Source organism: Anomaloglossus baeobatrachus, chromosome 10 (genome assembly GCF_048569485.1).
Source record: "Anomaloglossus baeobatrachus isolate aAnoBae1 chromosome 10, aAnoBae1.hap1, whole genome shotgun sequence".
Lineage (NCBI taxonomy): Eukaryota > Metazoa > Chordata > Amphibia > Anura > Aromobatidae > Anomaloglossus > Anomaloglossus baeobatrachus.
The window spans coordinates 39,060,580-39,088,125 of record NC_134362.1 but is presented as its reverse complement, the minus strand read 5'-3'; the positions used below and the strand labels follow the sequence as shown (position 1 = coordinate 39,088,125).

The 27,546-nt window shown below is 50.3% G+C and overlaps 1 protein-coding gene across 1 annotated transcript in view; it reads right to left on the bottom strand.

Annotated features, from left to right (window-relative positions):
- Positions 1-27,546, bottom strand: part of PACS1 (phosphofurin acidic cluster sorting protein 1) — a 141,671-nt gene that overhangs the window by 47,400 nt on the left and 66,725 nt on the right. Inside the window, exons 12-15 of the mRNA XM_075326269.1 lie at positions 24,632-24,726; positions 24,072-24,189; positions 23,875-23,976; positions 15,410-15,516 (exon numbers count right to left, since the gene is read on the bottom strand). Of these exons, the coding sequence (XP_075182384.1) occupies positions 15,410-15,516; positions 23,875-23,976; positions 24,072-24,189; positions 24,632-24,726 (422 nt within the window). The remainder of the gene's footprint in view (positions 1-15,409; positions 15,517-23,874; positions 23,977-24,071; positions 24,190-24,631; positions 24,727-27,546) is intronic.

Below are 27,546 nucleotides of genomic sequence, written 5' to 3'. Positions count from 1 at the left end.
AACTTTTAGGTTTTTTTTATTTTTTTTTAAATTTTTTAAAACTTTTTTTTTTTATTTTACTAGTCCCCCTAGGGGGCTATAGCGATCAGCAATCAGATCGCTCTGCACTATCTGCAGATCTCAGCTACAGAGCTGAGAACTGCAGATTTGCTGCTTCACTTTCAATGCCGGCTGTATTCTGGCATTGAGAGGAAGTGAGTCATGTTAGCTACAGGCGTCATCACATGACCCTGTGCTACCATGGCAACCGCCGAAAGTCACGTGATCATGTCACGTGACTTCCGGTGGGGGCGGGGTAAGTGACTGTTATGGCGGCGCCCATATACATATCGCTGCCAAGATTTTGGCAGCGAAATGTAAGGGGTTAATGGCAGCGGGTGGAAGCGATTCCACCCGCGGCTAGCAGGCACACATGTCAGCTGTTGATAACAGCAGATATGTGCGCGGATCGCCGCCGCCTGCCGGCGGCAGGGGGCGGGGCTTACCGGCACACGATCCATGACGTACCCAGTACGTCATGGGTCGTTAAGGGGTTAATACAGGGTGATATTGAATAAACATATTTTTTATATGTTTCCTTTATTTTTAAACGGAAAAAAAGGGGGTTGAATTTTTTTTTATTTTTTCATCATTTTTCAAAAACGTTTTTGTAGATACATAGCCATACTGATAAGGGTATTTTTTTTACCTTTTTACATTTTTTTTTCTTTACTTTTAACAATTGATTATTTTTTTAAAAACAGGGTGATATTGATTAAGACTATTTTTTCTATGTTTCCTTTATTTTTAAAACAGGGAAAAAAGGGGGTTGAATTTTTATTTTTTCATCATTTTTCAAAAACTGTTTTGTAAATACACAGCCATACCGAATAAGAGTATTTTTTTTACTTTTTTTCCCTTTATTTTTAGCAAGGAAAAAAAAAGGGGGGAGGGTAGGTTGAACTTTTTTACATATTTTCTTAAAAACTGTTTTTAAAAAATATCCAGTGATACCAAATAAACTTATTTGTTATTGCTCCATATTTAAAAAATAGTTTTGAAAAAAATTCATCCTACCCCCCTTTTTTTTCTTGGTAAAAATAAAGTGGAAAAAAAATGTAAAAAGTAGATTAAGGCTACTTTCACACATCAGTTTTCTGCATTCAGGCACAATCCTTTTTCTCTTTCGTTTCATTGGGGGACACAGGACCATGGGTTATGCTGCTGTGACTAGGAGGCTGACACTAAGTACACAAAAAAAGGTTAGCTCCTCCCTAGCAGTATACACCCCGAGCTGGAGGCGGACACAGATCAGTTTTTGCTTAGTGTCGTAGGAGGCTGATGTGGGCCGTCTCGGCCCCCTCAGCCATTTGATTTTTTTGCGCATTTTTCCTTTTTTCTCGGCGCCGCTCATCGCTCTCATGCCTGTCTTTTCTCGTTACTGCAGGTATCTTCTTTTCATCCCTCATCCTCTCCAGCCCTGTGGGTACCACTCCCCAGGGTCGCAGAGGCTTGAGACGTCGGGCCCTCTCCCCCGTCCATTCCCGTGGTACCACTCCCGGGTTTGCACGTGGGGCAGAACCTTCGTGGGCACCCCTGATCCACCCTGCGGTATTACCCCAAAGGGTGCACAGGGACGTGCAGCAGGGACTGGACCTCCGCAGCGCGTCTGGAATCTGATGGGGCCCACATCGCTGCCTTCTCCTGCAGGGGGGCTCCTTTCCCCCCTCCTAGCGTCCACCTCCCTGCCTCTCCACTCTGCTTCCCTGGAGCCCGCAGCCCTACCATGAGGTGTGCGCTGCACACAGGCATGTGCAGAGCGCCCTGCCTGCACATCATCCATCGCCGGAGCGGCGCCGCCGAGAACAGGTAGGATCGACCTCCTACCTTCTCCCCCTCGGCTGTTGCAAATTTAGGCCCCGGTCTCGGCCTAGTCGCCCCTGCGTCTCAGCCACGCCGCCCCGCTGCAGCGCTATTGGCCGCCGGCCGTCCCACCCCGACTCCTCCCACCGCTCTGCCTCCTGGCTTTACTGTGTGGGCAGTGGATGCCCCGTTTTTCGCGCTCTAACGCGGCCCCTCCCCCAGCCTCCTCCAGCGTCCTTTCGCCATCTTAGCCTGCTCCTGGTCTCCTGAGGCTGCAGTGCGCCGACGTTCTCTCCCTGGCCACGCTCACTCCTGGACTCCCTCTCTCTGGACTGGTGGGCAGCACACAGGACCCGGGTAAGCTCTGCTCCTACAGAGTAGCCCTCACTAGGTAGCCCTCACTTAGTTTAGTGACTGTTTAGTCCTCTCCTGTCTCCTTCCTAGCAGCCCCAGTGAGAGTACCATTGCACCATGCCTAATTCTAGGTCCGCCCGATCCAAGCAGGCCCCATTTGCCTTGTTTTTTGCATGTTCCTCCTGCAAGACCAAATTCCCCCTAGGCCAGGATGTCCCGCTATGCTCCGGCTGTTCTGCGGACTCGCAGCCTCCGCAGGACTCATCCGCCAATGCCTCCGATGCCGCCGCAGCGTCAGATACTGCAGGGCCCTGCGTTCTGCCCCCTCCCGACTGGCTGGTGTCCCTGTCGAAGTCCGTAGATTCCCTCTCTGAGGCCTCTCGGACCATTGCGCAAGCGCTGCACCTTCTGCCGTCGCTCACCCATACTCCCGCAGGCCTGACGCAATCTCCTCATGAGGAAGTGAGCCCCGTCCCAGGGACCTCATCTACTGCTCAGAAGCCAGGTCTCGTCTTCAGCGTCCTCCCAGGCTTCACCCTCATCCCCAGGTCCAGACTACCACTCCTCCCGGGAGTCCTCCGACTGCTCCGATGACGATTCAGATGCGGCACCTCTGCTGGATTCAGAGCAGGCGGCTGATGTTTGGCGCATGGTGAATAGCCTGGTAGAAGCAGTAAACCAGACCCTAAAGGTACAGGTGGACGTCGTCTCCTCTCAGAGCACCCAGGTCTCCTTTAAGCGGATGAAGCGGGCCCATAGCGCATTCAGTGGACATCCAGAGTTCGCTGAGTTACTACGCAACCACAGGCAACAGCCAGACAGGGTGTTTACCAGCGGTAAGTCCATTGATTTACATTATCCCTTTCCTGAAGGGCTCTGAAAGGAATGGACGGGCTCCCCTGTGGTCGACCCTCCAGTCTCCCGCCTGACTTCTCACACAGTCCTTCCTCTCCCTAACGGTACGTCTCTCAAGGACTTCACGGACCATACCATTGACAGGTTGGCCCGTTCCGCTTTCGAGGCAGCGGGAACATCCCTCTCCCCGGCCTTTGCCTCGGTTTGGGTTGCGAAGGCACTGATGTCCTGGGCGGACACTCTACGCAGCGGACTCCGTGCCATTTCTGCCAATCCGGATCTGGTCCACATCTCTTCGCAGATTTCACTCGCGGGTGAGTACCTTCTCAACTCAGCCCTGGCGTCTGCTAATTGCGCGGCCCAGGCCTCTAGCAACAGTGTGGCTATCCGTCGAGCCCTCTGGCTCCGGACCTGGAATGCGGTGCGGCCTCTAAGAAATCGCTGACTTCCCTGCCCTTCTTGGGGGAACGTCTTTTCGGAGATAGGCTGGACCAGTTGATCTCCGAGGCGACGGGAGGAAAGAGTACATCCCTCCCCCAATTTCGCCCCAAGCGCGTCCAGAATCGGCGCCCCACCGCTCGTTTCCAGGCCTTTCGCAGCTTCAACTCCCCACCTCAACCTCAGAAAAAACGCTCCCCTCCGAGGGACAGGACGGCCCCGTCATTCAAGACTAATCCCGCCTGGCGTTCACGTCCCCGCCAGCCCACGAAGTCCTCCTCCGCTTACCGACGTCGCTCCTCCAAGTGACTCGCAGTCTGTGCGCAGCAGCGCCAGACTCGTGGGAGGGCGTCTGTCTCATTTCCAGCATGTGTGGCTTCCTTTAACCGCGGATGCCTGGGTCAGAGAGATCGTCGTCTCAGGCTACAAAATAGAATTCGATTCAAAGCCACCGAGACGTTTTTTCCAATCTCGCCCTCCCGAGTCGCTCGCGCGTTCTCTCTCTCCATAGAATCTCTCCTCCAAGCCGGAGTCGTGGTACCAGTCCCTCCCTCAGAACGCTTCAAGGGGTTTTATTCCAACCTCTTTGTGGTCCCCAAGAAGGACGGCTCTGTCCGCCCTGTCCTCGACCTAAAGCTTCTCAACAGGTCGGTGAGGTCTCGGCCATTTTGCATGGAGTCCCTCCGCTCTGTGATCGCGTCCATGGAGGTTGGCGAATTCCTGGCATCGCTGGATATTCAAGACGCCTATCTTCACGTTCCGATAGCCCTATCCCACCAACAGTTCCTCCGCTTTGCGATAGCAGAGGACCACTTCCAGTTCACGACTCTTCCCTTCGGCCTCGCATCTGCCCCCAGAGTCTTCACAAAGGTCATGGCGGCTGCCATGTCCGTTCTACATTCCAGTGGCGTTATGGTAATTTCGTACTTGGACGACATGTTGGTCAAAGTTTCTTCTTTCGAGGACTGTCGTCTTGGGGGTTCAAGTCACGATCGACACCCTTTCGCAGCTGGGGTGGCTGATCAATCGGAAGAAGTCCTCTCTGACCCGGGCCCGACGGATCACCTTTTTAGGCATGGTATTCGATACCACCCAAGGGTGGGTGTTCCTCACACAGGAGAAGATCTCTTCCCTGCAACGAGGCCTCCGCACTCTCCGCCGTCAGCACCCGGTTTCCATCAGGTTCGGTATGCGAGTCCTCGGTCTGATGGTGGCGGCGATGGAGGCGGTACCCTTTGCCCAGTTCCATCTCCGGCCTCCCCAGCTGGCCTTGCTGAAGAAGTAGGACAGATCTCCCTTTTCTCTGGACCGCAGGTTTCATCTTTCACCAGAGACCCGCCACTCACTTCGTTGGTGGACCAGTCGTCGCAACCTCGCGATAGGAAGATCATTCCTCCCGCTCCACTGGAGGATAGTGACCACCGACGCCAGTCTCCAAGGCTGGGGGGCAGTGTTCCAGCATCACACAGCGCAAAGCCGATGGACACCTCGAGAGAGTTGTCTCCCGATCAACATTCTGGAGATCAGAGCCATCCGGCTAGCCTTGCAACAGTTTCAGCACCTAGTATAGGGTTGCCCAGTCAGGATCCAGTCGGACAATGCCACGGCGGTGGCACACATCAACCACCAGGGAGGCACAAGGAGTGTCAAGGCGATGCGAGAAGTCAACAAGATCCTGCACTGGGCCGAGTCTCATCACTCCCTGATCTCGGCAGTACACATCCCCGGCGTGGACAATTGGGCGGCGGACTTCCTCAGCAGGGAAGGCCTCGCCTCAGGCTAATGGTCCCTCAACAGGGAAGTCTTCAACCAGATCTGCGGCAGATGGGGAACTCCGGATGTGGACCTAATGGCCTCCCGGTTCAACTGTCAGGTTCCACAATTCATCGCGCGGTGCCGCGACCGCCTGGCGCTAGGAGTCGACGCCCTCACCCTGTCGTGGAGCCAGTTCAGACTCCCGTACAACTTCCCTCCGCTTCCTCTGATCCCGAGGGGTCTCAAGAAGATCAAGGCAGAAGGAATCCCAGTCATTCTGGTGGCTCCAGACTGGCCCAGGCGAGCATGGTTCGCAGAACTCACTCAGCTCCTCGCAGACACCCCTAGGCGCCTTCCAGACCGTCCAGATCTTCTGTCGCAGGGACCTCTCTTCCACCAGAACTCAGGGATCCTATTTTGACGGCCTGGCTATTGAATCCTGGGTACTAGCTCAGGCTGGTTTTTCTTCAAGGGTGATACAGACAATGATTAGGGTCAGGAAGCCATCTTGGTCAAGGATATACTACCGCACGTGGAAAGTCTTCTTCCGGTGGTGTGAGGAGCACAGCATCTCTTCTCCTCTCGCTTTCTCCTTTGCTTCATTACTGGCATTCTTGCAGTCAGGTCTAGATGCGGGTCTCTCGCTTGCCACTCTTAAGAGCCAAGTGTCGGCTCTGTCAATCCTGTTTCAGAGGCCACTCGCTTCTCGCCCCCAGAATAAAACCTTCATCCAGGGAGTTGCCCACCTTGCTCCGCCGTATCGTCGTCCTCTAGAACCGTGGGACCTTAATCTAGTCCTAGGTTCACTTCAAGGTCCTCCCTGTGGAGACACGGGGCTCAGTGGGTGCTCTCGTCCACTAAAACCCGCCGCCTTTAGAAAGACAGCGTGGCTCAGGGCTCATCCCAACTGAACGCCGGCCTCCTTAACCGTGGGCGTAACACTACTCAGACAACACAGGGTGAGGGAACCACAATAATTAGACTTTATTGGATCCCCAAACAATTAACGGCACATAACACATAACCAGCAAAACACACAAATGTAACAGGCAACAGAGTCTCACCCTTCCGCTGGCTCACCAGGGATTAAGAATGTCCATGCCTCAGAGCTTCCAGGGCCGCTTACTCCAGTCCAGCAGCACCCCGCTTTTGGCGGGCACCCACCGAGAAAGGAATAACGCCAGATTTAGGAAGCTGTGTAAGGTCTGCAAAGTCTGTAACAAGTGACTGAACTGTCCCAACCTGAGTGTCCTCCTTAGGTAGTCCTGGTATGATGTTACAATCCTGGCAGCCGGAGTCGAAATCCCTAGGCTGTGGATATGGTCTCCAACCGGATCCGGAGTCCCTAGATTGAAGCCATAAGATATCCTGATCCTCTAGTCAGCTCCAAAGAGCTTAGACTGGATCCATCAGCATCCATCAACCTTCATCAACCCTGGTGGCTTAAAGAAGTCCCTTTTATAGCCATAACCTTCCCTTAGGATACACTGCGTCCTCATCAATTGGTTGGACAAGATTGCTTCTCCCATTGGATGAATTTCAAGCTGCATGGATAATGTTCATTTAAATGATGTGGATAGAAAGACTCAGTATATCTACATGGAGTCGGCAAGTCACCGACTAGACAATGGCTACTAAGGTAATTACATTATCAATACACAACTACAATACAATGGTTACTGGAAAAGTCTGGAGAGCAATAGCTAAGCAAACATGACTTAGCACACATAAGAACAATAGTCTGGCTGAATGTTAAGAAACTTTAACCCATGAGAGTCCATGTCGTCACACTCCCTTCGAGCCCTTACGAGATTCTTCCCTTTCTCACCTGTCTTGGAAAGTGGTGTTCCTCGTTGCCATCACTTCTATACGAAGAACGTCAGAGCTGACAGCTCTCTCTTGTCGTTCCCCCTTTTTGGTCTTTCACCAGGACAAAGCGGTTCTCCGGCCAGACCCCTACTTTCTGCCAAAAGTGGTCTCACCGTTCCATCTAAACGAAGATATTGTCCTTCCGTCCTTCTGTCCCGGTCCTTCTCACAGCCTGGAGAAGTCCTTGCACACCTTGGACTTGGTGCGCACCCTCAGAATTTAAGTCTCCAGAACCGCACCTTTCCGTAAGTCGGACGGTCTGTTCATCCTTCCTTCTGGTAACAAGAGGGGTACGTCGGCGTCCAGGGCCACGATTGCCAGATGGATCCGTTCCGCCATATCTGAGGCCTATCGGATAAGGGACAGGTCTCTGCCGCGGGGAGTAAGGGTGCACTCTACCCGGGCAGTGGGAGCCTCTTGGGCGATTAGGCATCGGCCGATCAGGTCTGCAAGGCCGCCACCTGGTCTAGCCTGCATACCTTTACTAGGTTCTACCATGTTCACCCCCAAGCATCGGCAGATGAAAGTCTTGGGAGAAAGGTTTTGCAGGCGGCAGTTGCACACCTGTAAGAAGGTAAAAGCATTCCGATATTGTTCAAGCCCTCCGAGGGAGGCCGTTTTCTTCCTAGCTGCGGTGCTTACGTATTCCCACCCAGGGACTGATTTTGGACGTCCCATGATCCTGTGTCCCCCAATGAAACGAAAGAGAAAGAAGGATTTTTGTGTACTCACCGTAAAATCTCTTTCTCTGAGTTTTCATTGGGGGACACAGCACCCACCCTGCTTGGTTTTGGTTGTTTCATTGCATTTTGCCTGCCATTTTCAGTGGTCTATGTTCCTAGACCATTTGTTCGCACGGCTACATTATTTTAGTTATTACCTTGTCTTATGTATGGTGATTCTGGTACTCCTCCTACTGCTTGTGCACCAAACTGATCTGAGTCCGCCTCCGGCTCGGGGTGTACACTGCTAGAGAGGAGATAACTCTTTTTTTCTCTACTTAGTGTCAGCCTCCTAGTGACAGCAGCATAACCCATGGTTCTGTGTCCCCCAATGAAGACTCAGAGAAAGAGATTTTACGGTGAGTACACAAAAATCCTTCTTTTTTCCTGATCCAACGGATCCGGCAAAAAATGTAAAAACCGTATCCACCGGATCCGTTTTTTAACGGATCCGTTATGCCGGATGCGTTAAAAAACGGATCCGTTAGATTCGTTTTGCATCCGTTTTTTGCATCCGTTTTGTCCGTTTTTTTTTTTTTGCTGGATCCGTTTTTTCAAAACATTGGAGCATGCTTAGTGTACAAAAACAGATCCGGCAGCCGCATCCGTTTTTTGCCGCATTACGCCGGATCCGGCGTCCCTAGGCTTCCATTGTAAAACAGCGCAATGCGTTTTTTTTAAAGGGCCAAAAAACGTTACATGAAACGTTCCATCCGGCCACCGCATTAATTAATTTTGCCGCATCCGGAAAAAAACGGATGCAACGCAAAGCCATCAGGCACAATCCGGTAACAATGCAAATCTATGGGGATAAAACGGATGCGGTACCCGGATCCGTTTTACCCGTTTTTTTACGGATTGTGCCTGATGGAAAAAACCTGATGTGTGAAAGTAGCCTTAAAGAAAAAAAAAAAAATAAATAAAAAAAATAATAAATAAATAAAAATTCAACCTCTCCCCTTTTTTCTTTGTTACAAATAAAAGTAAAAAAAGAAGACTTAGGCTACTTTCACACATCCGGTTGTAGCAGTGCGGCACAGACCGGCGCTCTGCTGAAAAAATGAAACCGGTTTTTTTTTGCCGCCGGTTTCGTTTTTTCCAGCATTGACTTGCATTGGCGCCGCATTGTGCCGCATGGGCTTGCGTTCCATCCGTTTTTTGCCGCATGCGGCAGATTTAGCCATTGCGGCGGCCGGATGGAACGTTCCCTGGCACGTTTTTTGCTCCGGCAAAAAAACTGCACCGCGCCGCATCCGTCCGCTGCGGCGCGTAAAAACCGCATCCGGCCGCCGCATGCGGTTTCTTCCACTGCGCATGCTCAGTAGCGTTCTGCAACTGGAAAAAAACGGACGGGCCGCATGTAAAAACTTATGCAAAGGATGCGGTGTTTTCGTCGCATCCGTTGCATAGGTTTCACAGTTGTATTGAGCCGCAGTGCTCAAACCGGATGTGTGAAAGTAGCCTTATTCGGTGTCGCTGTGTATTTTAAAAAAAGAGAATTTTGTTTACTTACCGTAAATTCTTTTTCTTATAGTTCCGACATGGGAGACCCAGACCATGGGTGTATAGCTTCTGCCTCCGGAGGACACACAAAGTACTACACTCAAACGTGTAGCTCCTCCCTCCGGGCTATATACACCCCCTGGATGACAATCTAACCAGTTCAGTGCAAAAGCTGAAGGAGGACATCCACCCATAAGTAGAGATAGAGTAAAACTCGGAAAAACCGGAACCTCTGTCTACAACAACAGCCGGTGAAACACACGGAACAAGAACTGCCAACAGGCAACAGGGAGGGTGCTGGGTCTACCATGTCGGAACTATAAGAAAAAGAATTTACGGTAAGTAAACAAAATTCTCTTTTTCTTCCTCGTTCCTTATGGGAGACCCAGACCATGGGACGTCTCAAAGCAGTCCATGGGTGGGAAATAAACAAAACTGAGAAGTAGGCAAAACCTAACTTCACAAATGGGTGACAGCCGCCTGAAGGATGCGTCTGCCGAAGCATGAGCATGCACTTGGTAGTGCTTCGAAAAGGTGTGCAGACTAGACCAAGTGGCAGCCTGACAAACCTGCTGAGCCGTAGCCTGGTGCCTGAAAGCCCAGGAGGCACCGACAGCTCTGGTCGAGTGCGCCTTAATCCCTGGCGGTGGGGGCACCTGAGAACACTGGTAGGCATCGGAGATGGCCGACCTAATCCAACGAGCTAGGGTCGGTTTAGAAGCCGAGAGACCCTTGCGCTGACCCGTGGTTAGCACAAAAAGAGAGGTGCACAGCCTAAAAGCGGCGGTGCGTGACACATAGATTCGGAGCGCCCGCACCAAATCCAAGGTATGCAACGCCTTCTCAAAGCGATGCACAGGGGCCGGACAAAGGGAAGGCAATGAAATGTCCTGGTTAAGGTGGAAAGAAGACACCACCTTAGGGAGAAAATCCGGAGTCGGATGGAGAACCACCTTGTCTTGGTGAAACACTAAAAAAGGTGACTCCGAAGAGAGCGCAGCCAAATCAGAGACTCTTCTGAGAGAAGTTATGGCCACTAGAAAAACCACTTTCTGTGAAAGTCTAAACAAAGGAACCTCCCTAAGAGGCTCAAAGGGGGGTTTCTGTAAGGCCATGAGGACCAGATTAAGATCCCAGGGATCCAAAGGCCGCCGGTAAGGAGGAATGATGTGAGATGCGCCCTGCATGAAGGTGCGCACCTGAGCCAGTCGGGCGATACGCCGCTGGAATAATACCGACAGAGCCGACACCTGTCCCTTGAGGGAATTGAGGGACAGTCCTAGCTGCAGACCGGACTGTAGAAAGGACAGGATGGTCGGCAAAGAGAACGGCCAAGGAGCATGGCCGGAAGAGCGACACCAGGACAGGAAAATCTTCCAAGTCCTGAGGTAAATCTTGGCCGAGGAAGACTTCCGAGCCTGAGTCATAGTGGAGATGACCTCAGAAGGAATGCCTGAAGCCGTCAGGATCCAGGACTCAAGAGCCACGCCGTCAATCTGAGAGCCGCAGAATTCTGGCGGAAAAACGGACCTTGAGAGAGAAGGTCTGGGCGGTCCGGGAGATGCCACGGCATTTCTACGGACAGACGGAGCAGATCTGGGTACCAAGCTCGCCTGGGCCAGTCCGGAGCAATGATTATGACCCGACGGCCCTCCATTCTGATCTTGCGCAGAACCCTGGGCAAGAGAGCTAGAGGGGGAAACACATAGGCCAGACGGAACTGGGACCAATCTTGAACCAGCGCGTCCGCTGCGAAGGCCTGAGGATCGTGGGAGCGAGCCACGTAAACCGGAACCTTGTTGTTGTGCCGGGATGCCATTAGATCCACTTCCGGAGTGCCCCACTTGCGGCAGATTGACCTGAACACTGCCGGATGCAGGGCCCACTCGCCGCTGTCCACGGTTTGTCGGCTGAGATAATCGGCCTCCCAGTTTTCTACGCCTGGGATGTGGACTGCGGATATTGTGGACTTGGAGTCCTCCGTCCACTGAAGGATTCGTTGAACCTCCAACATCGCCAGTCGGCTGCGAGTCCCGCCCTGGTGATTGATGTAGGCAACCGCTGTCGCGTTGTCCGACTGGACTCGAATGTGCTTGCCCGCCAACAGGTGGTGAAAGGCTACGAGAGCTAGAAGAACAGCCCTGATTTCCAGCACAATGATCGAGAGGGCTGATTCGGACGGAGTCCAAGTGCCCTGTGCTCGGTGGTGGAGAAATACTGCTCCCCAGCCGGAGAGGCTGGCATCCGTGGTGAGGATCACCCAGGACGGAGTCAGGAAGGAGCGTCCCTGTGACAGAGAGAGGGGCCGAAGCCACCACTGAAGAGAGCTCCTGGTCTGCGGCGACAGAGCCACTAGCCTGTGCAAGGAAGAGGTCCGCTTGTCCCAACAGCGGAGAATGTTCAGCTGCAGGGGACGCAGATGGAACTGGGCAAAGGGAACCGCTTCCATTGACGCCACCATCTGACCCAGCACCTGCATGAGGTGCCTGATGGAATGACGGCGGGGCTTCAACAGAGAGCGCACCGCCAGATGAAGGGACTGCTGTTTGACTAAGGGCAGCTTCACAAGTGTCGGCAGAGTCTCGAATTGCATCCCTAGGTACGTAAGTTCCTGGGTCGGGGTCAGAGTGGACTTGGGCAGATTGACAAGCCACCCGAATTGAACAAGCGTGGCGAGAGTGAGCGAGACACTCCGCTGACAGTCTGCACTGGATGAGGCCTTGACTAGAAGGTCGTCCAGGTAGGGGATTACTGCCAACCCCTGGAGATGCAGGACCGCAACCACTGCTGCCATGACCTTGGTGAAAACACGAGGGGCCGTGGCTAACCCGAAGGGGAGAGCCACGAATTGGAAATGTTCCTCTCCGATTGCAAAGCGTAGCCAACGCTGGTGTGAAACCGCAATAGGCACATGCAGATAGGCATCTCTGATGTCGATGGATGCTAGAAAATCTCCTTGGGTCATTGAGGCAATGACCGATCTCAGAGATTCCATGCGAAAGCGCCGCACCTGAACATGCTTGTTGAGAAGCTTGAGATCCAGGATGGGCCGGAAGGAACCGTCCTTCTTGGGGACTAGGAAGAGGTTTGAGTAGAAACCTCTGAACCGTTCCCGGACGGGAACCGGAACAATTACACCGTTGGCCTGCAAGGATGCCACGGCCTGTGAGAAGGCGGCGGCTTTGGAGCAGGGGGGAGTGGACAGAAAAAATCTGTTTGGCGGGCTGGAAGAAAATTCTATCCTGTAGCCGTGGGAGATGATATCCCGCACCCACTGATCGGAGACGTGTTGAAACCACACGTCGCCAAAGTGGGAGAGCCTGCCACCGACCAAGGACGTTGCTGGCGCAGCCAGATAGTCAAGAGGAGGCTGCCTTAGTGGTAGCGGCTCCTCCGTTCTTCTGAGGACGCGGCTTCGCGCGCCAGTTGGGTTTACGATCCTTGGCTGAGGTAGTGAACGAAGCTGAGGGCTTAGAGGATGACCAGTTAGAGGAACAAAAGGAACGAAACCTTGACTGGTTCCTGCCCTGGACAGGTTTCCTGATTTTAGTTTGTGGCAAGGAAGTACTCTTCCCGCCAGTAGCTTCCTTAATAATTTCATCCAGTTGTTCACCGAACAGCCGGGACCCAGCAAAGGGGAGCCCAGCAAGGTACTTCTTAGAAGAAGCGTCTGCTTTCCACTCTCGAAGCCACAAGATCCTGCGGATCGCGAGAGAATTAGCAGAAGCCACCGCCGTGCAGTGAGAAGCCTCCAGAATGGCAGACATGGCGTAGGATGAAAAAGCCGAAGCCTGGGAAGTTAAGGCAACCATCTCGGGTATAGAGTCCCTGGCGAGGGAATGTATCTCCGCCAGAGAGGCAGAGACTGCCTTAAGAGCCCACACTGCTGCAAAGGACGGGGAGAACGAGGCTCCTGCCGCCTCATATACAGATTTAGCCAGAAGGTCAACCTGACGGTCAGTGGGATCCTTAAGAGAGGTGGCATCGGCCACAGATACGACTGTCCGGGCTGAGATTCTAGACACCGGAGGGTCTACCTTTGGAGAGTGAGCCCACTCCTTAACCACTTCTGGTGGAAAGGGAAAACGGTCATCAGAACTACGCTTTGGAAAGCGTTTGTCAGGACAGGCCCTGGGTTTGGTAACAGTGGCCTGAAAACTGGAGTGGTTAAAAAACGTACTCCTAGCTCTCTTAGGAGAGGTAAACTGGTGTATTTCTACCAGAGAGGCTTGTTCCTCTGACACTGGTGGATTGAGGTTCAGTACGGAGTTAATGGATGCAATCAAGTCACTAACATCCGCATCACCCTCAGATAAGCCAATGGGGTACATAGAGGTAGCGTCTGAGCCCACAGTAAAAGTATCCTCCTCGCCCTGCACCTCAGCTCGTGAATCAGAGCCGTGGGACGAGGAAGGAGAAGGGTCCCTGCGTCTCCGTTTAGGAGGACGATGTCCTAAAACATGCTCTGAGAGCTCTGAAGAGCTCGGAGCAGCAGAGGCGCCCTGAGAAGGGGGCTGATGCATGGTCAGCAGAGTCCGGGACAGCTGTCCCATGGAGTCGGCAAAAGACTGGGAGATAGCTCTGGAAAAAGATGCTACCCAAGCCGGGGGTTCAGCCACCGGGGCCGGAGCAGCCGGGGGGACCCCTGAAGAGGCTCCAGGCTGAGGCACCACCATGTTAGAGCAGGCCTCACAATGTGGATATGTGCTCGGTTCAGACAGAATGAGCTTACATGCAGTGCATATAGAGTACAGCTTTGCAGACTTGCTCCTAGTGAGAGACATGCTGCTGAGGTGGAGGCTCTGCAGTAAAGAATACACTCCTATAGAATGACCCCCTGAGAGTGTATAATAAAGCCCACAACCAGAGGTTGTGGCTTACCAGACCGCTTTTTGTGTGCCCTCCGGATTCCACAGCTTGGACCCCCAGTAGATGCAGAAGTTGCAGCAGCCAGCGCCGATCAGTGTGTGAACGCTGATAAAATGGCACCGGAGAGAGGAGGGGGGGCGGGGTTTAGCCTAAGAGCGGGAATCCGGAGGGCCAAGGAGAGATACAGGGGAGGGAAACATCTCCTCAGAGAGGAGTGTCCTCCCCTCTGCTGAACGGCCGGTGGGCGGCGCCGCACTGCTCCCCTGCAAGACTGACATGCAGGGGGACTGAAACCGAAACTAGGCCGCAACTGAAGCCGGGGCCTAGATTTTGACATGCGGCCGACGAGCAGGCACCCTCGGCGCGGTTCTCAGGAAAAACCCAGAGAACCGGCCGGAATTCACAGCAAAGTCAAAAGACACACTCTCCCCTTAATAAATGTACCCGGGACCCCTGAAAAAACGTCTCAATACTTAGCTTTTGAGACGCAGGGCCAGGTCCCTGGGGGGGGGGGTTAAACGCTCCGTCCGGCAGGATCCTGACAGGGCTGCGGATGGAGACCGGTCTCCTGCAAGGCAGAGAGGACCGTGATGGCTCCCACTTCAAGCCAGAGCCTCAGAGGATGGTGAAGGAGCGCGGCATGTGAAGGCTCCAGCCTTGTAAAGTCAACCTTAACAGCACCGCCGACACAGTGGGGTGAGAAGGGACATGCCGGGAGTCCAGACTGGACCCACTTTTCTTCCATATCTTTGAAATCAAAAATCTTAAAAATTAAAAATCAGAGAAAGCATGTGTGTGTGTGACCTCCTGAAACACAAAGCATTGAACTGGTTAGATTGTCATCCAGGGGGTGTATATAGCCCGGAGGGAGGAGCTACACGTTTGAGTGTAGTACTTTGTGTGTCCTCTGGAGGCAGAAGCTATACACCCATGGTCTGGGTCTCCCATAAGGAACGATGAAGAAACAAAAGTTAACAAAGATATAACGAAAAACAACTTAACTTCCCTCTTAATTCCCTTCTGAAAAATAAAGAGATAAAATATAAAAAATAAACTTAGTTTTTCCCTTTATTTTTAACAAGGAAAGGAAGGAAATAAAAGGGAGGTTGAATTTTTTTTAACATCTTTTTACAAAACTTTTTTAAAGTTTTGAAAACTTTTAGAAATATTATTTGGGCAAAAAAAAAAATGCATATACTCACTGTCGCTGTATTCGGGTAAGAACTGCAGACAGAGCGCACTGGACATCGGAAGAACAGGAGATACACACACATGGCTTATGCTGCTGCTGAAATAGACTGGAGATAAACTGTAATAAAAAGGGAAGGACAAAGAAAAAACATGAGTCATCAATAATCACAGACAATCAAGAAAACATTCAATGAAAGTGAATCCCATCTGTCAAGTATGGGATTCACTTATACATTATTAAAAAGTATATTGGAGAGGTGTAAAGGGTTTAAAAGGAAAGTGTCATCAGAAAATTACGTATTGTTTAAAAATAAGCAATTAGAATTTTAGTTTTTATATAATTTTTCTGAAAAATAAAATAGGAATCTTACAATTTTTACACCACAGGTTTTACTTTAAACTCATACTTTCTGTTTCATACAGAAGCTTTTTCAGACATCTCATTATCATCACAGACAGGTTTACAATGACCAGTATTATAAATCTATACATAGATCCACCAGTCACAATAGACAATGTCACAGTTGACCTCCCTCAATTCACAATGACCTTTTGCACCCACTCATTAGATGCTTCAATAGAAAAGATAGGGTTGTTTGTTATTTTATTGCTCCTAATGTGCATGTGAATTTTCTCAAATAACAGTAAATAGGAGTCTAAAATGGCTCCAGTAGTCAGTGGGAATCTTGCAAGGTTTCTAATTTTTTTTTTAATATGAATCAAATGTTTAAAGAAAAAAAAAAAATAAAATAATAATAATAATAATAATAATAAGTAGGAAACTAAAATAGCCCCAGTGGCCAGGGAAAAGCCTCCAAGATTTCTAATATTTTTAAATATAAATCATAATGTTTAAAAAAAAAAAACCAAAACAATAAATAATAATAATAATGTATTTTTATATTAATTATTATTATTATTATTATTATTATTATTATTATTATGTAGGAAACTAAAATAGCCCTAGTGGCCAGGGGGAACCCTGCAAGATTTCTAATATTTTTAAATATAAATCATAATGTTTAAAAAAAACCCCAAAACAATAAATAATAATAATAATGTATTTTTATATTAATTATTATTATTATGTAGGAAACTAAAATAGCCCTAGTGGCCAGGGAAAAGCCTCCAAGATTTCTAATATTTTTAAATATAAATCATAATGTTTAAAAAAAAAACCAAAACAATAAATAATAATAATAATGTATTTTTATATTAATTATTATTATTATTATTATTATTATGTAGGAAACTAAAATAGCCCTAGTGGCCAGGGGGAACCCTGCAAGATTTCTAATATTTTTAAATATAAACCATAATGTTTAAAAAAAACCCCAAAACAATAAATAATAATAATAATGTATTTTTATATTAATTATTATTATTATGTAGGAAACTAAAATAGCCCTAGTGGCCAGGGGGAACCCTGCAAGATTTCTAATATTTTTAAATATAAATCATAATGTTTAAAAAAAAAACCAAAACAATAAATAATAATAATAATGTATTTTTATATTAATTATTATTATTATTATTATTATGTAGGAAACTAAAATAGCCCTAGTGGCCAGGGGGAACCCTGCAAGATTTCTAATATTTTTAAATATAAATCATAATGTTTAAAAAAAAACCCAAAACAATAAATAATAATAATAATGTATTTTTATATTAATTATTATTATTATGTAGGAAACTAAAATAGCCCTAGTGGCCAGGGGGAACCCTGCAAGATTTCTAATATTTTTTTAATATAAATCATAATATGTTTAAAGAGAAAAAAAAAAGAATTTTGTTTACTTACCGTAAATTCTTTTTCTTATAGTTCCGTCTTGGGAGACCCAGACCTTGGATGTTTAGCTTCTGCCTCCGGAGGACACACAAAGTACTACACCTAAAAGTGTAGCTCCTCCCTCTGAGCTTATACACCCCCTGGTGAGCCAGTCCCAGCCAGTTTAGTGCAAAAGCTGAAGGAGAATAGCCACCCACAAGTAGAACAGAGCAAGAGCCGGAACAACCGGAGACTCTGTCCACGACAACAGCCGGTGAAAACACGCGGAACAAGGAAATTGCCAACAGGCAACAGGGAGGGTGCTGGGTCTGCCAAGATGGAACTATAAGAAAAAGAATATACGGTAAGTAAACAAAATACTTTTTTTCTTTATCGTTCCTTTGGGAGACCCAGACCTTGGGACGTTCCAAAGCAGTCCCTGGGTGGGAAATAAACAGAAAAACTAAGAAGTAGGCAGAACCTAACTTCACAAATGGGCGACCGCCGCCTGAAGGATGCGTCTGACCAAGCTCGCATCTGCCGAAGCATGAGCATGCACTTGGTAGTGCTTCGAGAAGGTATGCAGGCTAGCCCAAGTGGCAGCCTGACAGACTTGTTGAGCCGTAGCCTGGTGCCTAAAAGCCCAAGAGGCACCGACAGCTCTGGTCGAGTGTGCTTTGATGAGGCGCCTGCGTTCTCTGGTAGGCCTCCGAAATGGTCGACCTAATCCAACGGGCTAAGGTCGGCTTAGAAGCAGTGAGGCCCTTGAGCCAACCTGTGGTTAGCACAAAAAGAGAGGTGCACCGCCTAAGCGCAGCGGTGCGAGACACATGGATCCGGAGAGCACGCACCAGATCTAGAGTATGTAGAGCTTTTTCAAAGCGATGAACAGGGGCCGGACAGAAGGAAGGTAAGGTAATGTCCTGGTTAAGGTGGAAGGGAGAGAGCACCTTAGGAAGAAAGTCCGGAGTCGGACGGAGAACCACCTTGTCTTGATGAAAGACTAAAAAAGGTGACTCCGAGGAGAGCGCAGCCAAATCAGAGACTCTCCTGAGAGAAGTTATGGCAACCAGAAAGGCCACTTTCTGTGAAAGACGATACAAAGAAACCTCCCTAAGAGGCTCAAAGGGGGGTTTCTGCAAGACCGTGAGAACCAAGTTAAGGTCCCAGAGGTCCAAGGGCCGCCGGTAAGGCGGAATGATGTGAGACGCGCCCTGCATGAAGGTGCGGACCTGAGCCAGCCGAGCGAGACGCCGCTGGAACAGAACTGACAGAGCCGAAACTTGTCCCTTGAGAGAGTTGAGGGACAGTCCTAGCTGCAGACCGGACTGTAGAAAAGACAGAAGAGTCGGCAAGGAAAATGGCCAAGGAGGATGGCCGGTAGAGCGACACCAGGACAGGAAAATTTTCCAAGTTCTGTGATAGATCTTAGCGGAGGAAGACTTGCGCGCCCGAGTCATAGTGGAGATGACTTCAGGGGGGATACCAGAAGCCGTCAAAATCCAGGACTCAAGAGCCACGCCGTCAATTTGAGGGCCGCAGAATTCGGGCGGAAAAACGGACCTTGCGAGAGTAGATCTGGGCGGTCCGGGAGATGCCACGGCATCTCTATGGACAGTTGGAGTAGGTCTGGATACCAAGCTCGCCTGGGCCAGTCTGGTGCAATGAGGATGACTCGACGACCCTCCATTCTGATCTTGCGCAAGACTCTGGGCAAGAGAGCTAGAGGGGGAAACACGTAGGACAGACGAAACTGGGACCAGTCCTGAACCAGAGCGTCCGCGGCGAAGGCCTGAGGATCGTGGGAGCGAGCCACGTAAACAGGAACTTTGTTGTTGTGACGGGATGCCATTAGGTCCACGTCCGGAGTGCCCCATTTGCGGCAGATCGACTGAAACACTGCCGGGTGCAGGGACCACTCGCCACCGTCCACGCTTTGACGGCTGAGATAATCTGCCTCCCAGTTGTCCACGCCCGGGATGTGGACTGCGGATATGGTGGACCTGGAGTCTTCCGCCCATTGAAGAATGCGTTGTACCTCCATCATTGCCAGGCGGCTGCGTGTCCCGCCTAGATGATTGATGTAGGCAACCGCTGTCGCGTTGACTGACTGGACTCGAATGTGTCTGCCCGCCGGCAGGTGGTGAAATACTAGGAGAGCTAGAAACACGGCTCTGGTTTCCAGCACATTGATTGAAAGGGCTGACTCGGACGGAGTCCAAGTGCCCTGTGCTCTGTGGTGGAGACATACCGCTCCCCAGCCGGATAGACTGGCATCCGTGGTGAGAATCACCCAGGACGGGGCCAGGAAGGAGCGCCCTTGGGACAGGGAGAGGGGCCGAAGCCACCACTGAAGAGAGCTCCTGGTCCGTGGCGACAGAGCCACTAACTTGTGTAAGGAGGAAGGCCGCTTGTCCCAACAGCGGAGAATGTCCAGCTGCAGGAGGCGCAGATGGAGCTGGGCAAAGGGAACAGCCTCCATGGACGCCACCATTTGACCCAGCACCTGCATCAGACGCCTGAGGGTATAACGGCGGGGCCTCAGGAGAGAGCGCACCGCCAACTGGAGTGACAGCTGTTTGTTTAAGGGCAACTTCACAAGTGCCGGCAAAGTCTCGAACTGCATCCCTAGGTACGTGAGACTCTGGGTCGGAGTCAGAGTGGATTTGGGAAGATTGACAAGCCACCCGAATTGGGCTAGAGTGGCGAGAGTGAGCGAGACACTCCGCTGACAGTCTGCGCTGGATGGAGCCTTGACTAGAAGGTCGTCCAGGTAAGGGAGCACTGCCAACCCCTGGAGGTGCAGAACCGCAGTCACTGCTGCCATGACCTTGGTGAATACCCGAGGGGCCATGGCTAACCCGAAGGGAAGAGCCACGAATTGGAAATGATCTTCTCCTATTGCAAAACGTAGCCAACGCTGGTGTGAAACTGCAATTGGCACATGTAGATAGGCATCTCTGATGTCGATGGACGCCAGGAAATCCCCTTGGGTCATTGAGGCAATGACTGATCGCAGAGACTCCATGCGAAAGTGCCGCACCCGAACATGCTTGTTGAGAAGCTTGAGATCCAGGATGGGCCAGAAGGTACCGTCCTTTTTGGGAACTAGGAAGAGGTTTGAGTAAAAACCTCTGAACCGTTCCCGGGCGGGAACTGGTATAATTACTCCGTTGGCCTGCAAGGCTGCCACAGCCTGTGAGAAGGCGGCGGCCTTGGAGCAGGGGGGAGTTGAGAGAAAAAATCTGTTTGATGGGCTGGAAGAGAATTCTATCCTGTAGCCGTGAGCGATGATATCTTTCACCCACTGATCGGAGACTTGTTGAAACCAAGCGTCGCCAAAGTGGGAGAGCCTGCCACCGACTAAGGACGTTGCTGGAGCAGGCAGAGAGTCACGAGGACGCTGCCTTAGTGGCAGGTCCTCCTGCGGTCTTCTGTGGACGCGCTTTTGGGTGCCAGTTGGATTTCTGGTCCTTAGCTGAGTTAGCGGACGAGGCGGAGGGCTTAGAGGACGACCAGTTGGAGGAACGAAAGGAGAGAAACCTCGACTGATTCCTACCCTGGGCAGGTTTCCTGGTCTTGGTTTGTGGCATGGAAGTACTCTTCCCGCCAGTAGCTTCCTTAATAATTTCATCCAGCTGTTCACCGAACAGCCGGGAACCAGCAAAAGGGAGCCCAGCAAGGTACTTCTTTGAAGAAGCATCTGCCTTCCACTCTCGAAGCCACAAGATCCGGCGGATAACGAGGGAATTAGCCGAAGCCACCGCAGTGCGGTGAGAAGCCTCTAGCATGGCAGACATGGCATAAGATGAAAAAGCTGAAGCTTGAGAAGTTAAGGCAACCATCTCGGGCATAGATTCCCTGGTGAGAGAATGCATCTCCTCTAGAGAAGCAGAGATGGCTTTGAGAGCCCACACTGCTGCAAAAGTTGGGGAAAACGCGGCCCCCGCCGCTTCATACACGGATTTGGCCAGAAGGTCAATCTGACGGTCAGTGGAATCCCTAAGGGAAGTGCCATCAGCCACCGACACAACGGTCCGGGCTGAGAGCCTAGACACCGGAGGGTCTACCTTTGGGGAGTGAGCCCACTCCTTGACCACCTCAGGTGGAAAGGGAAAACGGTCATCAGAACCACGCTTTGGGAAGCGTTTGTCAGGACAGGCCCTGGGTTTGGTCACAGCGGTCTGAAAACTGGAGTGGTTAAAGAACACACTCTTTGCTCTCTTAGGCGAGGTAAACTGGTGCTTTTCTGCCAGAGAGGGTTGCTCCTCTGATACTGGCGGATTGAGATCCAGTACAGAATTAATGGGAGCAATCAAGTCACTAAGATCTGAGTCACCCTCGGAGAGATCAATGGGGCACATGGAGTTAGCCTCCGAGCCCCCTGTAAAGGCATCCTCCTCATCTTGCGAGTCAGCTCTTGAATCAGAGCCGCGGGATGAGGAGGGAGAGGAAACCCTGCGGCTCCTCTTAGGAGGACGGGGTTTGTGCCCTGATGATGAATCCTCTGTGAGCTCCGGTGGACGGAGGTCAGATGATAGGGATCCTAAAGGACCCTTAGCAAGAGCATTAGAGGCACCCTGTGAAGGGGGCTGATGCATATTCATCAAAGTCCTGGACAGAAGTCCCATGGACTCAGCAAAGGACTGGGAGATAGACCTAGAGAAGGACTCTACCCAGGCCGGGGGTTCAGCCACAGGTGCAGAAGCAGCCTGAGAGACCACTGGGGGTGAGACTCCAGGCTGTGGCACCTCCAAGTTAGAGCAGACATCACAATGTGGATAGGTGCTCGGTTCAGGCAGCAGGAGCTTACATGCAGCGCATACAGTATAAAGCTTTGGAGCCTTGCTCCTCGTGTGAGACATGCTGCTGGAGTGGGGACAGCTTCTACAAAGAGAATGAACCCCAGGGAGTATATACAGAGGTCCACAACGAGAGACCGGCTGTGGCTTACCAGACCGCTGGAAGCGGTGTTGTGTGCCCTCCAGATCCCGAAGCCCGGACCCCCAATGCACAGCACCTCAGCAGGGATGCAGAGTGCAGGATGGCCCAGCGCAGAGTGAACCCTGTCCAAAAAAATGGCCGCCGGAGCGAAGAGAGGGGGCAGGACAGGGGCGTCCCTGTAGGAAAGCGGGATCTGGAAGGCCATAGAGACCTGCAGGGGAGGAGTCACGCACAAGCAGTGGGGAGTGTCCCTACCCTGTGCAGGACGGCCGCCGGGAGGAGCCGTGCCTGTCCCTCTGCATGAGTGACATGCGAGGGCCGGTAACAGAAACTAGGCCTCCGGCGAAGCCGGGGCCTACATTTGAGCAGCGAGGCCGACGCGCAGGCACCATCGGCGCGGTTCTCGGACAAAAGCCAGAGAACCCGCCGGAAATGCCAAAATAAATACAGCAAACATACTCTCCCCATACAATAAAGGACATAGACCCCCAACATATGAACGTCTCAGGTACTTAGCTGCTGAGACGCAGGGCCAGGTCCCTGGGGATGAGTGCTCCGGTCCAGCAGAGTCCGAAAGGGCTGTGGACGGAGACCGGGCTCCTGCCAGGCATGGAGACCGTGCTGGCTCCCACTTCAAGCCAGAGCCCAGGAGGGATGGTGAAGGAGCACGGCATGTAAGGCTCCAGCCTTGGAAATCAACCTTACAACACCACCGACACAGTGGGGTGAGAAGGGACATGCCGGGGGTCCAGACGGGGACCCTAACTTCTTCAATCTCTTTCCAAAAAGCAAAAAATCATATGAGAATACATGTGTGCATGTATGCCTCCTGAACACAAAGCGATAAACTGGCTGGGACTGGCTCACCAGGGGGTGTATAAGCTCAGAGGGAGGAGCTACACTTTTAGGTGTAGTACTTTGTGTGTCCTCCGGAGGCAGAAGCTAAACACCCAAGGTCTGGGTCTCCCAAAGGAACGATAAAGAAATATAATAATACATTATTATTGTATTTGTAATAATAATAATAATAATAATAATAATAATAATAATAATAATAATAATAAAAAATTTAAAATAGCCCCAGTGGCCAGTGGGAATCCTACAAGATTTCTAATATTTTTTAATATAACTCATACTATGTATGAAGAAAAATATATATAAAAATAAAATATTATTATTATTATTAATTATAATAATAATAAAATAAGTGGCAATCTAAAAGAGCCCCAGTGGCCAGGGGGAACCCTGCAAGATTTCTAATATTTTTTAATATAACTCATAATATGTTTAAAGAAAAAAATAATAATATTAACATTATTATTAATAATAATAATAATAATAATAATAATAATAATAATAATAAAAATAAGTAGCAATCTAAAATAGCCCCAGTGGCCAGTGGGAACCCTGCAAGATTTCTAATATTTTTTTTAATACAAATCATAATATGTTTAAAGGAAATATATAATAATAATAATAATAATAATAATAATAATAAAAACAAAATAAAAATATAATAATAATAATAATAATAATAATAATAATAATAATAATAATATTATGTGTGTATATACACACACACACACACACACACACATATATATATATATATATAACATTTTTAAATTTTCTGATCCCATATTGTTTTAAAGGAGGCAACTACAGGGAGGTTCTTTTTGCAAAGTGATCAGAAACATCTGGTGTGTTCAGCTTTGGAGAAAAATTACAAATGGTGAATAGAAATGTAATGTTGCGGTTCATCACCTGTCCTTGCCAATCAGAGGTATGCACAATGAATATAGTTTCTGGAAGAGACTGATCGGAGAGGTTCTGATTTAGCTGGTCTAGTAAGATCTTCCGGGGAATCTGTGAGAAATAACAGAAATCATCATTTTTCAGATTGTCCAATACAATTAATCCTAATGATATATAGCGGAGAGCAGGAGGCGCTGGACTGGTACCTGCATCTGTCCGGTCTCCGCGGCCCGGTCACTCTCTGTGCTCTGGGTTCTCTCGGCCATTCCTTTGTTTGAGGGTCTTTCCTTGACGGAGACGTTCCTCTTACTCTGAGGTGTCACACTTAAAGGGAAATTATTTACATTATTCACATTAAAGGGAACCCGTCAGCTGATTCATACTGTGAAAACCACGGGCAGCATGGATCGGGGGCTCTCCCCGCACCGCTCCAGATGATTGACAAGTCTCCGTGGTGTGTTTGAATGGGGAGAGATCTGTAAATCACCTGGAGCGATGCTGGGAGAAGCCGGCCAAGGGCAATATTGCACTAGTCTCATCTATTCGTATAGTCCCTGTCCGGATCTCCAAACTATATTTTCTCTGAAATACCAGAACGTTTCAGAGACAAATGTACCTGGCTCCAACCGTGCGCCCATGCCCGATGCATGCTGCCTGTGGTTTGAGCAACATAAATCAGATGACCGGTTCCCTTTAAAATCGGAGTAAGTGGTCCGCTTTTTTATTTTCTGAGTAGCCAACATTAGTGTCGGAAGAATCCTCATACCTGGGGCTTTTCACAGATTTTGTTTTTTCAGGAACGGAAAAAGTGATTGATTCGGAAAGGGTGTCTACGTCCTGTGAGATATCCAAAGACACATCCTGTAATCGGGGCAAGAAATAAGGAAATGGGCCTCTATACACCTATGTAGATATTGCATTCAAAACCAGACGTTTGCAGCTACAATAGTCATTTACCACATTACAATTGTGAGGTAGCGTGGTCGGCTGCGCAGCAGAAGACACGGGATCCAGGCATTAAGGTTCACAGCACACGGTTTTAATGTCGAAACAAAAGTCCACAACAATATACATGTGCCTCTCCAGCAGAGAACTCAGGGAGTTGTGTTCACTCCCCCACACCCGGCACACCTGCCCTTGTTCCTGATTCTATTTAACCCTTCCTTCAGCCTGTAGGGAAACAGCATTAACCCTAGAGTGGATTTACTTTCTATCATGGAGTGAGCACAACCGGGGCGAGACATACCGGCCGTCATAGATAACCCCGGTCACAGTCTCACATACCCTCCCCCTCAGTTCAAGCGTGCGGGGCTGAACTCCCGCCATCAAACACGGGCCGCGGGACAAGGCATCGGCGTTGCCCTGCAACCCACCGGCCCTATGTTCAACCGTAAACCGGACGTTCTGCAGAGAAAGGAACCACCGGGTAACCCGGGCATTCCGTTCCTTGGCGGACCTCATCCAGACCAGTGGAGAGTGATCCGTCACCAAGCGAAACTGCCGTCCCAGCAGGTAATAGCGTAGGGACTCCAAGGCCCACTTGATCGCCAGGCACTCCTTCTCCACTACGCTATAATTCCGCTCGGGAGGGGTGAGCTTCCTACTTAAGAAGGTGACGGGGTGTTCCTCCCCCTGAACCACCTGAGACAACACTGCCCCCAGGCCGACCTCTGAGGCGTCAGTCTGTACTATGAACTCCTTCCGGAAATCAGGGTGTACGAGAACGGGCTGTCCGCACAGGACCCCCTTCAGGGCCCGGAAGGAGTCCTCGGCCTGCGAAGTCCAGCGCACCATGACGGACTTCTTGCCTTTGAGAAGGTCCGTCAAGGGGGCTGATAGTCCCGCAAAATCCTTTACAAACCTCCTGTAGTACCCCACGATACCCAGGAAGGCCCTAACCTGGTTCGTGGTCAGGGGTCTAGGCCACTTCTGGATCGCCTCAACCTTGTTAATTTGGGGCTTAATCACTCCTTGGCCTATCACGTAGCCCAAGTAGCGGGCTTCCGTGAGTCCCAACGCACATTTCTTGGGATTGGCTGTCAATCCGGCTGTTCGAAGCGCGTCCACCACCGCTTGTACCTGTTCCAAGTGGGTCTGCCAATCGGAGCTGTAAATAATGATGTCATCAAGGTACTCTGATGCATACGCCTGGTGGGGTTCCAGCACTAAGTCCATCAACCTCTGGAACGTGGCCGGAGCGCCATGTAACCCAAAAGGCAAGACAACATAGTGGAAGAGACCCTCCGGCGTAACAAAAGCGGTTTTCTCCTTAGCGGATTCAGTCAGTGGCACCTGCCAGTACCCCTTGGTCAGGTCGAGCGTGGTGAAATATCGCGCCTGTCCCAGCCTATCAATCAGCTCATCCACCCGGGGCATGGGGTAGAGATCGAACTTGGATATTTCGTTCAATCTCCTAAAGTCATTGCAGAACCTTAAGGAGCCATCGGGTTTTGGTATTAGGACAATCGGACTAGCCCATTCACTCCGGGATTTTTCGATGACCCCCAGGCATAACATTGTCTTTACTTCCTCCGATATGGCTTGTCGTCGAGCCTCCGGTACCCGGTATGACTTCAGGCGTACCTTCAGGTGAGGCTCGGTGACAATATCATGTCGTATCAGACTGGTCCTACCGGGCAGCTCTGAGAAGACATCGGGGTTCTGCTGAACCAACCGTCTGGCCTCTCGCCTCTGAGTCTTGGTGAGGGCTTCTCCAATCCTTACTTCCGGTTCGTCCTCTCCGGAGGTCGCTGGAGCCGGAGGTGAACGACCCGAAGAGGAGGGAGATGGGGAAAAAACAGCCATCAGGCTTTCCCGTTCCTGCCAAGGTTTTAATAGGTTGACATGGTATATTTGTTCAGGTTTCCGCCTACCGGGCTGCAATACCTTATAGTTGACCACCCCGACTCTTTCCTTTATCTCGTAGGGGCCTTGCCACTGAGCCAGGAATTTACTCTCCGCCGTGGGGATTAATACCAACACCCGATCCCCGGGTTTAAAGGTCCGCACGGTGGCTTGTCTATTGTAGCGGCCGCTTTGCGCGGCCTGAGCCTCCTGTAAATGCTCCTTCACAATTGGCATGACCGCGTTTATGCGGTTCTGCATACCCAAAATGTGTTCAATCACACTTTTATGGGGGGTGGGCTCTTGCTCCCATGTTTCATTTGCCAGGTCCAACAATCCCCGGGGATGTCGCCCGTATAACAATTCAAAAGGCGAAAACCCCGTGGATGCCTGTGGCACCTCACGGATGGCAAACATCAAATAGGGAAGCATCATATCCCAGTCTTTCCCGTCTTTTGAAATTACCCTTTTGAGCATGGTTTTCAGGGTTTTATTGAAACGCTCGACTAAACCGTCCGTTTGAGGATGATACACAGACGTACGCAACTGCTTGATCTGGAGTAGCCGGCATAGCTCTTTGGTCACTTTAGACATGAATGGGGTCCCCTGATCCGTAAGGATCTCCTTGGGCAACCCCACCCGGCAGAACACAGCAAACAACTCCCGAGCTATAAGCTTTGCTGCAGTATGTCTGAGAGGTATCGCCTCGGGATACCGGGTGGCATAGTCAACGATCACTAGGATGTGTTGGTGCCCTCGAGCGGACTTTACGAGGGGCCCCACCAGATCCATCCCTATCCGTTCAAACGGGACTTCTATAATGGGTAACGGTACCAA